Source organism: Mastigoproctus giganteus, chromosome 6 (assembly GCF_048544385.1).
Source record: "Mastigoproctus giganteus isolate SK-2022 chromosome 6, ASM4854438v1, whole genome shotgun sequence".
NCBI classification, from domain to species: Eukaryota; Metazoa; Arthropoda; class Arachnida; order Uropygi; family Thelyphonidae; genus Mastigoproctus; species Mastigoproctus giganteus.
Window position 1 is genome coordinate 4579054 of NC_143580.1, and position 16750 is coordinate 4595803.

General features: G+C 38.8%; 1 protein-coding gene across 4 annotated transcripts in view; it reads left to right on the forward strand.

The window, feature by feature from the left end:
• Positions 1–16750, forward strand: part of LOC150083830 (uncharacterized) — a 46034-nt gene that overhangs the window by 2741 nt on the left and 26543 nt on the right. Inside the window, exon 1 of one of the 4 annotated variants that reach the window (XM_090375801.1) lies at positions 6793–6868. The exons of the other annotated variants lie outside the window; for them this stretch is intronic. Coding sequence (XP_090231927.1) covers positions 6800–6868 — 69 coding nt within the window. The 5' untranslated portion in view covers positions 6793–6799. Of the gene's footprint in view, positions 1–6792; positions 6869–16750 lie in introns of those variants that run through there. 4 annotated transcript variants of the gene reach the window in all.

Genomic DNA, 16750 nt, shown 5'->3' on the forward strand with positions numbered 1-16750 from the left:
AACACAGCATGGTTTTGTTAAGGGGAAGTCTTGCCTGACCAACTTGATTGGATACTATGATGCAGTCACAAAACAACTGGATGCAGGGAATAACTTTGATATTATATACTTGGATTGTAGAAAGGCTTTTGATACTGTTGCACATGGAAGACTGCTGCACAAATTGGAGCAGTGTGACATTGGAGGCAAATTGCTGCTATGGATAAAGGGGTGGTTGAGGGGGAGAAGACAGAGAGTGGTAATCAATGGACACTGCTCATCGTGGACTAATGTTATTAGTGGAGTCCCTCAGGGTTCAGTATTGGGTCCATTATTGTTTTCTGTATTTATAAATGATATTGATGATGGTATATCAAGCTTAATGTCCAAGTTTTCAGATGATACGAAGGTTGGCAGGGTTGTCAAGGACACTACTGACACATAGTAGGAGACACTTCTACAGCATGAAATATTTGCTCTTTGATGTTTTTATTTTGTTGCAATTTCCCTCTATCAGCATTTACACATAACGATTTCAGTGTACTTATTTTTCTGACTTATCTTTCCACACAACAAATGTTTTATGATTTTTACTTGAGTTAAAAAGTTTTTGGCATATCTGCAAACAGCAGCTACAAATTCTTATAAACCTCACCATTAAAATCATATCACTTAAAATGGCAAAAGTAAACAACATTAGTAGCAGAAAATGATTCAAGAAAACGAGTTTATACAGCATCAGCCTAAAAAAAAAAAAAAAAAAACACTTCACATTTCACCTCTGAATGCCTTCCAATAGTCTACCTAGTTTTTTCTTGGATTTATTTAAGCTATCAACTTTCATAACAGATGAAAGTTTGTTTTAGCAATCAACCACCTGCTGGTAAAGGCAAGCTTCTTCACATCTATTCTGCAACCATCCTTCCCCAATTTGAATTTATGTCCCCCTCATGTGTATAGTCTGAGCAAGAAGAAGACTCCCATCAGCATTCAGCTTGCTGAATGCACTCAAAGCATTAGACACCTCAATCAGATCAACTTGCAGGTGCCTAGTCTCCAGATGCTACAATTTGCAGAATTGAAGCCTTTCTTGTAAGAGCACCTCCTTTGTTCCTCTCACCAACCTTGTTGCCCTTCTCTGTACTTGTTCCAGCAGCTCTACATCCTTCCTAAAATGAGGTCTACATCCTTCCTAAAGATGTGACCTGACTATTGCCTTATACGATGGATTATTCATCTCCTTGACCCTGTTAGTAAAATTCTTGTATATGATTGACAAAACTCAATGAGCTGTCTGGTAACCTGTCTGCACTGCTCAGAGAACTTCAAACCTGACTGAACAATTATCCCCAGGTCTTTTTTCATTAACCTGAATTTAGTACCAGTTGGTACTAAACCATTTTCCACTACCCAGAGTAATGTACAGTTTGTACATTACTCTGGGGAGTTATTGCTACCCATGTGCAGAATGCTTTATTTATCAATGTTAAACTTCAATAGCTATTTCTGAGTCCATCTGCCTAACTTTTCTAGGCCCTGTTGCAATAGCATACCATCATTACTGTCATTAACTACCCTGCAAACTTGGAGATTAGGCCTGATATACCTTCATCAGTTTCATTGATAAATACAGAAAACTACAATGGGTCCGACAGTGAACCTTGGGGATTCCATTAATAACATTAGTCCACGAAGAGCAGTCCACTGATTACCACTGTGTCTTCTCCCACTCAGCCATCCCTTTAGCCATAGCAATATCTGCCCTTAATGCCACACTGCTCCAGTTTGTACAGCAGTCTTTTATACTTATATTTTTATAATATAAAATATAGATAATATTTTATATTATCTGTATTTATTAATGATATTGATGATGGTATATCAGGCTTGATGTCCAAGTTTGCAAGCAATACAAAGGTTGACAGAGTTGTTAATGACAGTACGCTGCAACAGGATCTAGAAAAGTTGAGCAGAAGGGCTGAGAGGTGCAACTTTGCATTTGTCAATGTTAAACTCAGTTTAACATTGACAAATGCAAAGTACTGGATATGGGTAGCATAAACTCCAGAGAATACGGAGGATGCAGATAGGTCAGGGAATGACCACTGCATAACCCCCGAGCAATATGGCCTTAGTTGCTAATGCTCCTAAAAACCAAATAACATAACATAACTCATTTTAGGAAGGATGAGTCAGTTTGGTGTGACATAAGCATAGGTAAATCAAAATTGAGAGTAGGAGTGTGCTATAGGCCTAATGACTCTGATGAGTATAATAAGATACTGTACAGGGAAATAGAGTGGGCCAGTAAATCAGAGAGTCTTATAATGGGGGATTTTAATTTCCCAGATATTGACTGGAATTTGTGGGTTGGTCACTCACACACTAGCAAGGCTTTTGTGGATTTATTGGATGATTGTTTTCTACACCAGCATGTTCGGGAGGCAACTAGAGGGAGTAATACTCTTGATCTGATTATCAGTAGTGATTCTTCATGCATTAGGAATCTGCAGATAAATGAACCACTGGGTGGCAGTGATCACAGTGTGCTGAAGTGGGATTTACTCAAGGAGGTAACTACCATCAGAGGTAAAGGGAAGGGTTTTTGCTTTCGTAAAGGAGACTATGCTGGTCTGAGACAGTATTTATATTCTATACAGTGGGACCAACTGATGATGTTACCAACAGCAAATTCAAAATGGGAAGCATTCAAGGAACTAATCTTGGAAGCTACCAGGCTTTACATACCAACCAAGAAATATTGTTCAAGGTTCAGGCCTAAATGGTTGTCAGATGAACTAATGAGACATATGGCAGAGAAGAAAAATGCATGGGATACATACAAATTAATGGGTGACGTGGAAGCCTATGATAGATATAAGTTGGTCTGTAACCAAGTCACAAAGGAGATTAGGCAGGCAAAGGCAGATTATGAGAAATCCTTGGCAAAGGATGCAAAGAAAAACAGAAAAGAGTTCTTTACCTATTTAAACTCAAGAAGGAAAGGGATGAATCAGATTGGTCCACTGGATGTTGATGGTTCAACAGTTGAGGATCCAGCTCAGGTGGCTAACAATCTAAACGAGTATTTTGCATCTACATTCACACACGAGGAGTTATTCAGGAAGGGGAATGTCGTAGGTGAAGTAAACATTGGCAGTGAGCTAGATGATTTTCTAATAACTGAGAGCAAAGTGGAGGAGAAATTGTTGAGGATAAACATAAAAAAGGCACCCGGGGTGGATGGGATTATCCAGTTATATTAAAGGAGGCAGCAAAGGAAGTAAGCAAACCCCTAGCCATAATTATGAGAGCTTCTTTGGACTCAGGGGAGGTACCCATGGACTGGAGATGTGCAAATGTAACCCCAATTCACAAAGGAGGATCAAAGGCTGACACAAGTAATTATAGACCTGTTAGTTTAACTTCGGTTCCAGGAAAATTAATGGAGGCACTGGTTAAAGAAGCACTGCAGGATCATCTGGACAAGAATTCAGTTATAGCTCAGACACAGCATGGGTTTGTTAAGGGCAGGTCTTGTCTGACCAATTTGATTGGATACTATGATGTAGTCACAAAAGAACTGGATGCAGGGAATAACTTTGATATTATATATTTGGATCTTAGAAAGGCTTTTGATACTGTTGCGCATGGAAGACTGCTGCACAAATTGGAGAAGTGTGGCATTCGAGGCAAATTGCTGCTATGGATAAAGGGATGGTTGAGTGGCAGAAGACAGAGAGTGGTAATCAATGGACACTGCTCAACGTGGACTAATGTTATTAGTGGAGTTCCTCAGGGTTCAGTGTTGGGTCCATTGTTGTTTTCTGTATTTATAAATGATATTGATGATGGTGTATCAGGCTTAATGTCCAAGTTTGCAGACGATACAAAGGTTGGCAGGGTTGTTAAGGACCCTACTGATACTATGCTGCTGCAACAGGATCTGGAAAGGTTGAGCAGATGGGCTGAGAGGTGGCAAATGAAGTTTAACATTGACAAATGTAAAGTACTACATATGGGAAACAGTAACCCCAGATCAACGTATCAACTCTGTGGTACTACGCTGACAGTGGTAGAGAATGAAAAGGACCTGGGGGTAATTGTGCAGGCAGATATGAAGTTCTCTGAGCAGTGCAGACGAGCTGCAAGAGTAGCTCATGGTGTCTTGTCAATGATATACAGGAATTTTTCTAGCAGGGACAGGGATGTGATTATTCCCTTGTATAAGGCATTGGTCAGGCCACACCTTGAGTACTGTATACAGGTCTGGAGGCCTCATTTCAAGAAGGATGTAGAGCTGCTGGAACGAGTACAGAGAAGGGCAACAAGATTACTGAATGGAACAAAGGGTTGCTCTTACGAAGAAAGGCTTAAGTTTTGCAAATTACAGAGCCTGGAGACTAGGCATCGCCGAGGTGATCTGATAGAGGTGTACAAGGCTTTGAATGGCTTGAGCATGCCCAATGCCGATGGAATTCTTCCTCTTGCTCAGAATAATCACCTGAGAGGGCATAAATTCAAATTGAGGAAGGACGGATGTCGGATAGATGTGCGGAAATTCGCCTTTAGCCAGCGGGCAGTTGGTTTGTGGAATAGACTAACATCGCTTGTTGTTGAAGTTGATAGCCTAAACAAATTTAAGGCTCAGCTGGACAGGTATTTCGAACGAATTGAGGGGTGAAATGGGAGTAGTGGTTGTTTTTTTTTTTTTTTTTTTTTTCTTTTTTTTTGGCTGATGCTGAATAAGCTTGCTTTCTTGCATCATATGCCTCTACTAATGCTAATGCTAACTCCAGATAAACATATCAACTGTGTGGTACTACACTGACAGTGGTAGAGAATGAATAGGACTTGGGGGTAATTGTGCAGGCAGATATGAAGTTTTCTGAGCAGTGCAGATGGTCTGCAAGAGTAGCTCATTGTGTCTTGTCAATGATATACAGGAATTTTTCTAGCAGAGAAAAGGAGGTGATTATCCCCTTGTATAAGGCAGTGGTCAGGCCACATCTTGAGTACTGTATACAGGTCTGGAGGCCTCATTTTAGGAAGGATGTAGAGCTGCTGGAGCGAGTGCAGAGAAGGGCAACAAGATTGGTGAATGGAACAAAGGGTTGCTCTTGCAAAGAAAGGCTTTTAATTTTTGCAAATTACAGTGTCTGGAGACTAGGCACTTGTGAGGTGATCTGATTGAGGTGTATAAAGCTTTGAATGGTTTGAGCATGCTGAAGGGATTCTTCCTCTTGCTTAGAATAATCCCCTAAGAGGGCATAAATTCAAATTGAGGAAAGACAGTTGTAGGATAGATATGCAGAAGTTTGCCTTTAGCCAGTGTATGGTTGATTGCTGGAACAATGTAGAAGTTGATAGCCTAAAGATTTTCAAGGCAGAACTAGACAAACATTTGGAGCGAGTGGATGGATGAAATTAGATGATATTTTTTTTTTTTTTTTGGCTGATGCTGTATAAGCTTGCTTTCTTGCATCATGTGCCTTGCTAATGCTAATATGCAACAGTATCAGCAGTTTACTGAAATCCGAGTATTAAAATTATCAAAATTTTTTTTTGCATCCAGTTCCTCTGTGACCAAGACATAATATCCAGTTATTAGTCATACAAGATTTCTCCTTAACAACTGCATGCTGTGTCTGAAGTATAATTGCAGCATTATCTATATGATCCTTCATTACTTCTTTAACAAGTGACTGCATTATTTTCCCTTGAGCTGAAGTTAAACTAACATGTGTGTAATTACTCGTGTCACCTTTGATCCCCCCCCTTGTGAATTGGGGATATTTGCACATCTCCAGTCTGTGGGGACCCCCCCTTTGTTAACTGGGGATATATTTGCACATCTCCAGTCTGCGAGGACCTCCCCTGAATCCAAGGTGTTCTCATAATTATGGCTAAAAGTTTGCTTACTTCCTTTGCTGCCTCCCTTAATCCCCTTCATTCAATTAATATAATTGAATAGATCCCATTTTGTAGATCATAGTTAGTGACATCTCCCATAATATCAGTTTGACAAATCCTGTACTCTAAAAATGAGACAGTTGTGAAACCTGAAACTCAAGTAACAGACGTGTTGACACTGCTAGTATGTACTGTGGAAAACTGGTTATGCACAAATAATTATTTGTGCATAACCGTTTGTTTAGTAGAACAATACTATTCATATCAATGATGATTTGTAGTCTAAAGCCTATTATATAGTCATATTTTTATTACATAAATTTGAACATAAAAAGTTTTTCCTATTTTTATATGGTTTGTTAATTTATGATTAATATCTAGAAATAAAAACTTGTGAAAAATATGTTTATAATAACTTTTTTTTTCTTACTTTTGGTTGGAGAATATACTGCTACATTTGTTCTGTGCAAGTTTGAAATATCCTTAATATTTAGCAGATATTAAATGTATTTCACTCTCCATTGCTTGCACAAAAATGGAACAAGTATATGCTTGTGTGGTATCTGTCAGACACCTTTTTGTTTTAATTATAAAAAAGTAATTTTAGCTTTCTTACCGAATTGAAAATTGCATTCTATTAATTATGATTTGCCATATTCAATTACAAAGTAGCAAACATAAATGCAAGAAGCCAATGATAATAATGTTTTTATCATAGTTTTTAGAATTTACAAGGACACTCCTTCCCGAACTGAAACACAGGCACTTGCATGTTGTCTGGCAGACACAACATTGATGCCTGTTTTTTTGTCAGCTGTTTTTATTTAGTTGCTTTGAAGGCACTGAAACCAAAGCTTTACAGCATGGCTCAGACAGCACTTGTTATCTCTACAGATATCCTGTGAGTATGGGACTTCAGCACAAGAAGAATAGGTACTTTTGCTCACCATGTGTCTCTCAAATGCCCAAAAAAAAAGTAATTATTCATTTAACAAAATTCACAGTATATCAGAATGAAAACAGAAAATATTGTATATTCGTTTAGGGAATATCAGTGGGGAAAGGTATGCATGAGGATTTGATTTCATTTCCAAATTTAAAAAAATATATATAAAAATTAAAAAAAAAAAAAAGTATGAAAACTTGACATTACTGTGTCACTTTTCTTAAATAAGAACATAAGATACTATTCCCTTGTATTTTTTTTTTTTTTTTTTTTTTTTTGCACAATTTTTGATGGAAAACATTTCGAAATTTGAATCTAGAGAAAGGCACCATTGTGAAGCTTTGCCTGCTCTCGGAATTAGTAAAATTTGAGTTTTTCATATATAGTAAAAAGAATATTTTTCAGGTTATCATCAAAATATATTTAATGCCATATTTAGAGAGCTTTATTCTGTATTTGCTAAGTTAATTGTAAACCTCTCATAGAAATTTAATGTTGTCATATATATATATATATATATATATATATATATATAAATAAATAAATAAATCTGCAGCCATTGTCAATCCATTACAGGATGGAGGTCTCCTCAGCAAGTCATGTTGAGGAAATGGATCATAATTTGCCATGCTAGTCTAGTGCGAGTTTGCTGATTGACTATATTTAGCAGTCTGGGTGGGTGGGGGGGTTGAACCTGTTCTACTCAAAGAGTGTATGCTATTGCACTCCCTTCCTGCCCATTCAGCTATGGAGGCTGTCTGTTATATAATATATATAATATTTTATATATTATATAATATATAACATATATACCTATATAATATACAGGGTGTTTCAAAAGCGATGGTCAATAATTTAAAGGTGAACTGTACAGACTACAATATGCAAAAAAAAAAGCCTAGTAATCATGGGTCCTTAAGTGAATCGTTTGTGAGATATTGCACATTTCTAGTTGGGATCCACCACTGACTTGTTTGTTTAGGTTTGGTTATGCTCATTCTTTCCCTTTCCCCTCTGTCAATGCTCTGAGACATAGCAGGCATGCTAGTACTTGTCAAAGGATAGTGAACATGGAAAGAGGTTACAGCAACAAAGAGTACATGCACTTCATGTATGTTAAAGCCAATGACAGTGCACTCGAGGCTGCACGTTTGTACCAAGAAGCATTTCTCTGCCAAAGGCAGCCCAACAGGTGCACACTCCTCAGGGTACATCAATGCCTTAGAGAACATGGACGCATTGCACATGGAGTACGAGCAGGTAGGCCCAGAAACTTAACACCTGATGCCGAGCAAAGGGTGTTAGAAAGAACATCCTGTAAAATCCTGTGGTGTTGAAACCAAAAATTAAAAATGTATAAAAAATGTTTAATAAAACCACCCTTAGCAAACGATTCATAGCTTTTTGCTAAACTAGTGCTCCCATAGTCGGTGGCAGATCTCAACAGAAAATGTGAATTATCTTGAAAACAGTTCATTTGCAGCCCGATGTTCACTAGGACTTTTTTGCTTCTTTTAGTTTGTACTTTTTACCTTTAAATTATTGACGATCATTTTTGAAACACCCTGTATAACAGACAAATATACAGGGTGTCTCAAAAATATTGGTACAAACGTTTAGGGGAGGTAGGTAACATCTAAAGGAATGTGAATCACATAGGAACCGATAACCGGAAACATCACCATAAGTCAGTAGATGGCACAGTAGTCGCCGCACGAAGAGCATGCATTGATATACGAACTGTGAGCTGGCAGACATGCACCTAGTGTATGGATTAGCAGAGGGCAATGGACGAGCCGCTCAACAAATTTATGGAGACCGCTTCCCAGACAGACATGTACCGGACCACCATTTGTTTGCGTGTGTACATCAAAATTTGTGCAATTATGGGTCATTTAGAGGATACAGGAGTAGTGTGGGCAGACCACATTCAATGCAAACTCCCGCCATGGAAGAAAGTGTGTGTTGAATGCCATCCAGAATAATCCTACTACCAGCACACATGCCGTTGCCTCTGCTTTAGGAGTGTCTCGTTGCAGTGTACAGTGTGTCTGGCACGACTATTCCTTACACCCCTTTATTCTCCAAAGGGTTCAGTTACTGCTCCCCCAAGGTCATCCTGCATGTGTGGCTTTTGCGCAGTGGTTTCTCTAAGAAAGTGTTCAAGACTTGAATTTTCCAGCCTATGTTCACGGATGAGGCTTATTTCACTCGGGAAGGCTTATTCAATCAGCACAATGCTCATGACAATCCACACGGTATGTACCCTCATGCAGCACAACATCGCTTCACAATAAATGTGTGGGCGGGTATGGTCGGTGACTGGCAACCAGAGAGGGTAATACAGTCAGTCCTCGTATAGCACGATAGTTGTGTTCCTATAAACCCTCGTGCAACGCAAAATCGTGCAATATAAACAACAGGCCCTATGGGAAAAATAGGGTTACGAGCTGACCACCCAAGATTGAACACACATTTGTGACCAAAACATTACCAAACACATTAAATAATTATTACGTAATAAATAGTTATTACGACTATTACGTAATAAAATATTGCTAATGCTTTTGCTTCTATCGTAAGCAAACTTGTTTTTTGTTTGATTTTAGCATTAGCATTAGTAGAGGCATATGATGCAAGAAAGCAAGCTTATTCAGCATCAGCCAAAAAAAAACACACACCACTCCCATTTCACCCCTCCGCTCGTTCGAAATACCTGTCCAGTTGAGCTTTAAATTTGTTTAGGCTATCAACTTCAACAACAAGTGATGGAAGTCGGTTCCACCAACCAACCACCCGCTGGCCAAAGGCAAATTTCCGCACATCTATCCGACATCCGTCCTTCCTCAATTTGAATTTATGCCCTCTGATGTGATTATTCTGAGCAAGATGAAGAATCCCATTGGCATTGAGCATGCTCAAACCATTCAAAGCCTTATACACCTCTATCAGATCACCTCGCCGGTGCTATTCTCCAGACTCTGTAATTTGCAAAACTTAAGCCTTTCTTCGTAAGAGCAACCCTTTGTTCCATTCACTAATCTTGTTGCCCTTCTCTGTACCCATTCCAGCAGCTCTACATCCTTCTTGAAATGAGGCCTCCAGACCTGTATACAGTACTCAAGATGTGGCCTAACCATTGCCTTATACAAGGGAATAATCACCTCCTTATCCCTGCTAGAAAAATTCCTGTATATCATTGACAAGACACCATGAGCTACTCTTGCAGCTCGTCTGCACTGCTCAGAGAACTTCATATCTGCCTGCACAATTACCCCCAGGTCCTTTTTATTCTCCACTACTGTCAGTGGTAGTACCGCAGAGTTGATATGTTGCTCTGGGTTTACTGTTTCCCATATGTAGTACTTTATTTTTGTCAATGTTAAACTTCATTTGCCACCTCTCAGCCCATCTGTTCAACCTTTCCAGATCCTGTTGCAGCAGCATAGCGTCAGTAGTGTCCTTAACAACCCTGCCAACCTCTGTATCATCTGCAAACTTGGACATTAAACTTGATATCCCATCATCAATATCATTCATAAACACCAAAAACAACAACGGACCCAACACTGAACCCTGAGGAACTCCACTAATAACATTAGTCCACGTTGAGCAGTGTCCATTGATTACCACTCTCTGTCTTCTGCCACTCAACCATCCCCTTATCCATAGCAGCAATTTGCCTCCAATGCCACACTGCTCCAATTTGTGCAGCAGTCTTCCATGTGCAACAGTATCAAAAGCCTTTCTAAGATCCAAATATATAATATCAAAGTTATTCCCTGCATCCAGTTCTTTTGTGACTACATCATAGTATCCAATCAAATTGGTTAGGCAAGACCTGCCCTTAACAAAACCATGCTGCGTCTGAGCTATAACTGAATTCTTGTCTAGATGATCCTGGAGTGCTTCTTTAACCAGTGCCTCCATTAATTTACCTGGAACAGAAGTTAAACTAACAGGTCTATAGTTACTTGTGTCAGCCTTTGATCCTCCTTTGTGAATTGGGGTTACATTTGCACATCTCCAGTCTATGGGTACCTCCCCTGAGGCCAAAGAAGCTCTCATAATTATGGCTAGGGGTTTGCTTACTTCCTTTGCTGCCTCCTTTAATATAACTGGATAGATCCCATCCACCCCCAGGTGCCTTTTTTATGTTTATCCTCAACAATCTCTCCTCCACTTTCCTCTCAGTTATTACAAAATCATCCAGCTCCCTGCCAATGTTTACTTTACCTACATCATTCTCCTTCCTGAATAACTCCTCATGCGTGAATGTAGATGCAAAATACTCGTTTAGATTGTTAGCCACCTGAGCAGGATCCTCTACTGTTGAACCATCAATATCCAGTGGACCAATCTGATTCATCCCTTTCCTTCTTGAGTTTAAATATGTAAAGAACTCTTTTCTGTTTTTCTTTGCATCCTTTGCCAAGTATTTTTCGTAGTCTGCCTTTGCCTGCCTAATCTCCTTTGTGACTTGGTTACAGACCAACTTATATCTATCATAGGCTTCAATTGTAGGTGGTAGATGACTTTCATCAACTGGTGAAATACCACCACTTTGCTTATTGGAGGCTTGAAGTGGTGAAACCCATGTTTAGTCTCTAGAGCAAAGTTTCCGGCATCCCCCCCCCCCCCATACTTCTCCTTCAACCCATGCATGGTACTAAGTACTATAGGTTTTGATACCTTTCGTGTTTGGGGTTTTCATAAAAAAAAAAAAAAAAAAATGTCACCCATTAATTTGTATGTATCCCATGCATTTTTCTTCTCTACCACATGTCTCATTAGTTCATCTGACAACCATTTAGGCCTAAACCTTGAACAATATTTCTTAGTTGGTATGTAAAGCCTGGTAGCCTCCAAGATTAGTTCCTTGAATGCTTCCCATTTTGAGTTTGCTGTTGGTAACATCATCAGTTGGTCCCACTGTATAGAATTTAAATACTGTCTCAGACCATCATAGTCGCCTTTACGAAAACAAAAACCCTTCCCTTTACCTCTGATGGTAGTTACCTCCTTGAGTAAATCCCACTTCAACACACTGTGATCACTGCCACCTAGTGGTTCATTTATCTGCAGATTCTTAATGCATGAAGAATCACTACTGATAATCAGATCAAGAGTATTGCTCCCTCTTGTTGCCTCACGAACGTGCTGATGTAGAAAACAATCATCCAATAAATCCACAAAAGCCTTGCTAGTATGCGAGTGACCAACCCACAAATTCCAGTCAATATCTGGGAAATTAAAATCCCCCATTATAAGAGTCTGATTTACTGGCCCACTCTATTTCCCTGTACAATATCTTATTATACTCATCAGAGTCATTAGGCCTATAGCACACTCCTACTCTCAATTTTGATTTCCCTATGCTTATGTCACACCAAACTGACTCGACACTGCCCTGTCCATCGATGTCAACTGGCTTCACTTCCTTGGACTTTGTGTTTCTTAACTAATAGCATAACCCCTCCTCCCCTCCTGTCCTGTCTATCCTTTCTATACACATTGTATTCCCCAAATTCCAGTTCCGCATTACTTATATCTGTGTGACACCACGTCTCTGATATCCCAACAATATCTGCCTTTGATGTTTTGAGCAATACCTCAAATTCATCAAATTTATTTACCAAACTCCTAGCAGTGGTGTACACACAGGTATACATGCACCTGTTTCTATTCTTAGCTACTCTAACACAACCCATGTGTTTACTTGTACCGCAATGACTCCCAGCAGTCTCTGAAATATCCTGCTTCTTGTTTTTCAGGCTTCTGCTCATTTCAATAGAAGCAGTGCAAGAATCACTTCCACCTCTGCCAGTGGCTACTGTTAATCTATTAGTCCTTGTATCCCCCCCCAACTAGCAGTTTTCCGACCCACCTAACACTGCCTCGACAGCATCAGCAAAAATTCTTGCACCCTTTCTATTTAAGTGTATCCCATCCCTGTAGAAGCAATCTCTCCTGTTAACAAGTACAGTCCAGGCTGAAAAAAATTCTACCCCTTGAGTCTTGCACAATCCCTCCAGGGCCGAATTGATCGACAAGGCTCTCATCATATACTCCCTCTTATCGTGTCTGGGCAGAATTGCAGACACTTTCAAATTCATCCCTAATTCACGGCTTTTTTTCAACAGTGACCTGTACTTGCTAAGTAATTCCGCCGGTCTCCTACTCTTAATATCATTAGTGCCAACGTGTACAACTGTATCACCTTTTGTGCCCCTAAAAGATGATATCCGCTCTACAATGTCATCAACCTTTGCCCCTGGCAGACATACCCTGGTCCTATTCCACCTATCCTTTTTACAAAGCATGTTCCCCGTTTCCCTGACAATAGAGTCACCAACTACTACTAGTTCCTTTGGGACCAGCGCATTCTGCCTAGGGGGCTGCCTCTGTGTTGCCTGATGACCAAGTGCAAGCTCTGGCGTTGATGTGGGCAGCTGAGAGCTTGATGGGCCCCTCAATTTATTTCCTTCGAGGGCATCCACCCTGTCCTTCAAGCTCTCATAAAGGCCCATAACAACGCTGAGTTGTCGCCTGATTTCCTTGCACTCCTCACATCGTGCATACACAAAGACATCCCCCCTGGCAGTATCATGTCCTGTACCCGACTGCTCCGCAAACATCAAGCAAACAGTGCATTTTAAAAGACTGATTCAGAGGGCAACTGCCCCCCCTCAGTTCTCCCCTGAACCACAGCACTCCCATTAGCTTGAGCCTTTTGCTTTGCTGCTCTGGTCAGAGTCATGATTCCGATTTAATTCAATAAAATTTCAAAACAAAAATTAAATCCTTAAGTTATATCCCAAAACAGTAATGTTATATATATATATATTTTTTTGGTATCTAGTGTTTTCTACGAGTTCCCTTTATACAACTTCCATATCACGTGTACCACTATAGTTATGTATTAATTATTTGTTACGATTAAGTCGTTATATATATATAGAGTTAAAAATACAATTTAATTGACAATAAAGTTTATCAAGATTAATAGATTTACTGATTAATTGACAATATTATATTATGCACTATACTACACTAAGCTTATGCTATCGTGTAAAAATGGCGGGAATTCTCGAACGGTACTTCTACGGACTCGTAAGTATTGATTAGCTTCCAAATCTCGCTATCTCAATTTAGAATAAACTAAGGATCCTGACTAGGTCTATAATCTACTTATAGAAGATAATATGATATAACAATTGGTTAATAAATCGACTAAATTTGGTTAAAAAAAAAGACCTCTCATTCAATTTGTAACACGTGGATTTGATACCGTTACCGATACTAAGTAATACCTACAAAATCTCTGTCTAAGTTAAACTTTAAACTAAGTATCGTAACTAGGAATATAAAGCTACTCTAGAAAATAAGTTAATATGACAATTTAAGCTAATAAATCAGAAAATAAATCAGGAAAAACTTCTCTGTTCCAAGAGCTTCAAGGAGCTTCGTCCGCACAGGTTAACCTCGCACCCAGACTCCCAAAATTTTCTATCCAAACAAATGAGAGCCGTTCCATCTCTTCCAATTCTTTGTGTCTTAATCTATGGATTTTAATTACACTTTGAGTTGTTCCTGCTATGAAAGTTGTTTTTATTTTCTTTGCATTCTTTGTAATTCTCGGCATTGCCTCATTTAGGTCTGTAGCATGTGCAATATCACATGGTCTTTCATTTTGCTCAAAGTGTTTCACAATTTCATATTTTTTTTTTTCTCTATTGATAGAGACAGATTGGCCATAAGCCTTACCGGGAAAACCCCAGTGGGCCGGTGGCTGGTGTGATTTTGGCCATAAACCATAGTATGAGGCCACTATAAATTTTCCCGCGTAAGAATTTTTGACCCAGTCCGCCTCTGTTTATCGATATTGGTTTTCTTTTTCTCTCCGAATCTGCAGTGTCTTCACCAGGACACATCCTTTTCACACCTTTTAAGTATTTTACTCATTTTTAGGGAATAAAGCACAATTACAGAACAAGGAGGCAAGCTTGATACACATAAACAGAGCTGCACACGTGCAGCAACTGAATAAACAACACCGTAAAGGCAGAGATACACTATTAACACCTCACATTTTACTAAAGCACATTTCTAGTTAATGTCATAAAACAATAAAAACAATTTCCAGTTGTGTTCCTGCTAGTGGAATCTGTTATAAACTGGATAGTAAACTCGATCTAATTGCAATTGCGATTATACCGATAGCTGGAATTGTGTTGGTTTTTATGTTATTATGGTGAAATGTGTTTCCCCTTCACTGATATAAAAAACATAAATACATTTTCAGAATCTTCTCTTCATTCCTATCGTGTGGCGTTCAGTTGGGGTGATTCTGCATTTGACTGGCATTTATTGTGAACACAAAGGCGAATCGTGCATAAGCGAATTCGGTTCGTGTTATATAGGATATCTTTCCCCTATTTATAAATTGTGTATGATCGAATTTGTGTAGTGTAAACACGTGTTATACGAGGACTGACTGTACTCTCGATCTGATTATCAGCAGAGTGATCATTCGTGTATTAAGAATTTGCAGATAAAGGAACCACTAGGTGGCAGTGATCACAGTGTACTGATGTGAGATTTACTTAAAGATATAATTACCATCAAGGATAAAGGAAAGGGTTTTTGTTTCCGTAAAGATGAGTACAGTGGTCTCAGACAGTTTTTAAATTCTGTACAATGGGATCAACTGATGATGTTACCAACAGTAAATTCTAAGTGGGAAGCATTAAAGGAATTAATTGTGGATGCTACTAAGTTTCATACCTATTAAGAATTATCGTTCACGGTTTAGGCCTAAATGGTTATCAAATGAACTAATAGGACTTGTGACAGAGAAGAAAAATGCATAGGATGCATATAAATTATCAAGCGACTCAGAAGCCTATGGCAGATATAAGGTAGTCTGTAATCAGGTCACAAAGGAGGTTAGGCAGGCGAAGGCAGATTAAGAGAAATCTTTAGCAAAAAATGCTAAGAAAAACAGCAAGGATTTCTTTACTTATATAAACTCTAAAAGGAAGGGGATGAATCTGATTGGTCCACTTGATATCAATGGTTCGACTATTGATGATCCTGCTCAGATAGCAAACAAACACAAACGGCATAAATTTGTTAGGATCATAAGATTTTTATTTACATTTCATGGAGAAAACACATACATATAATCAATTTTAATAACTTTAAAAAATACATATTCATTTCAGTTGTTTGCTAAGGATTCTATAAAAAAAAATTGTTATTCGCTATCAGTTTCTGACAATAAACGCGAAAGCTTTCGTTTTTGTGAGACTGTAATATCACTATAACTACTAGATATGGTATTATCGTCATTGACTTCCGCCTCAACTTGTGGAATTCTTCTGGCATGTCTTGAACAAAAGTACCACTGGTTGTTTCAGTAGTTTTAGGCATGAATTCAGTTATTAATTGCTGTGTTGGTGCTTTAGATAAGTCGCGATATAATTCTCTGTATGAAGACATTAACAACTTAAGCTCACACGAAAACTTCCCAGCACGTTCTTCATTTGGATCATGTCGGGCAAAATAATTGCCTAAATTACTGGCCAGTTTAAGACCTTCTTTAATTATATCAACAGTAAAATTAGGATTATCTTGATCATTATCATTAACTTCTTCGCTTTCAGGAGTCTCAGAAACAATCTCCATTATTTCATCTTCAATAAGAGGTTTATCAATTAACAGTTCTTCGATATCTGCCAACCTAAGATCATCGAATTCTTCTCCGCCAATTTCACATGCCAAACTTATTATATTGGGGAATTCTGCAGTATGATTGAAGGGAACAGGAGCATTCTCTTTAACACATGCAGGCCAAATAGCATTCCAGCAGGCATTCATAGTTTCTGGTCTCAATTCAGATAACGAAAA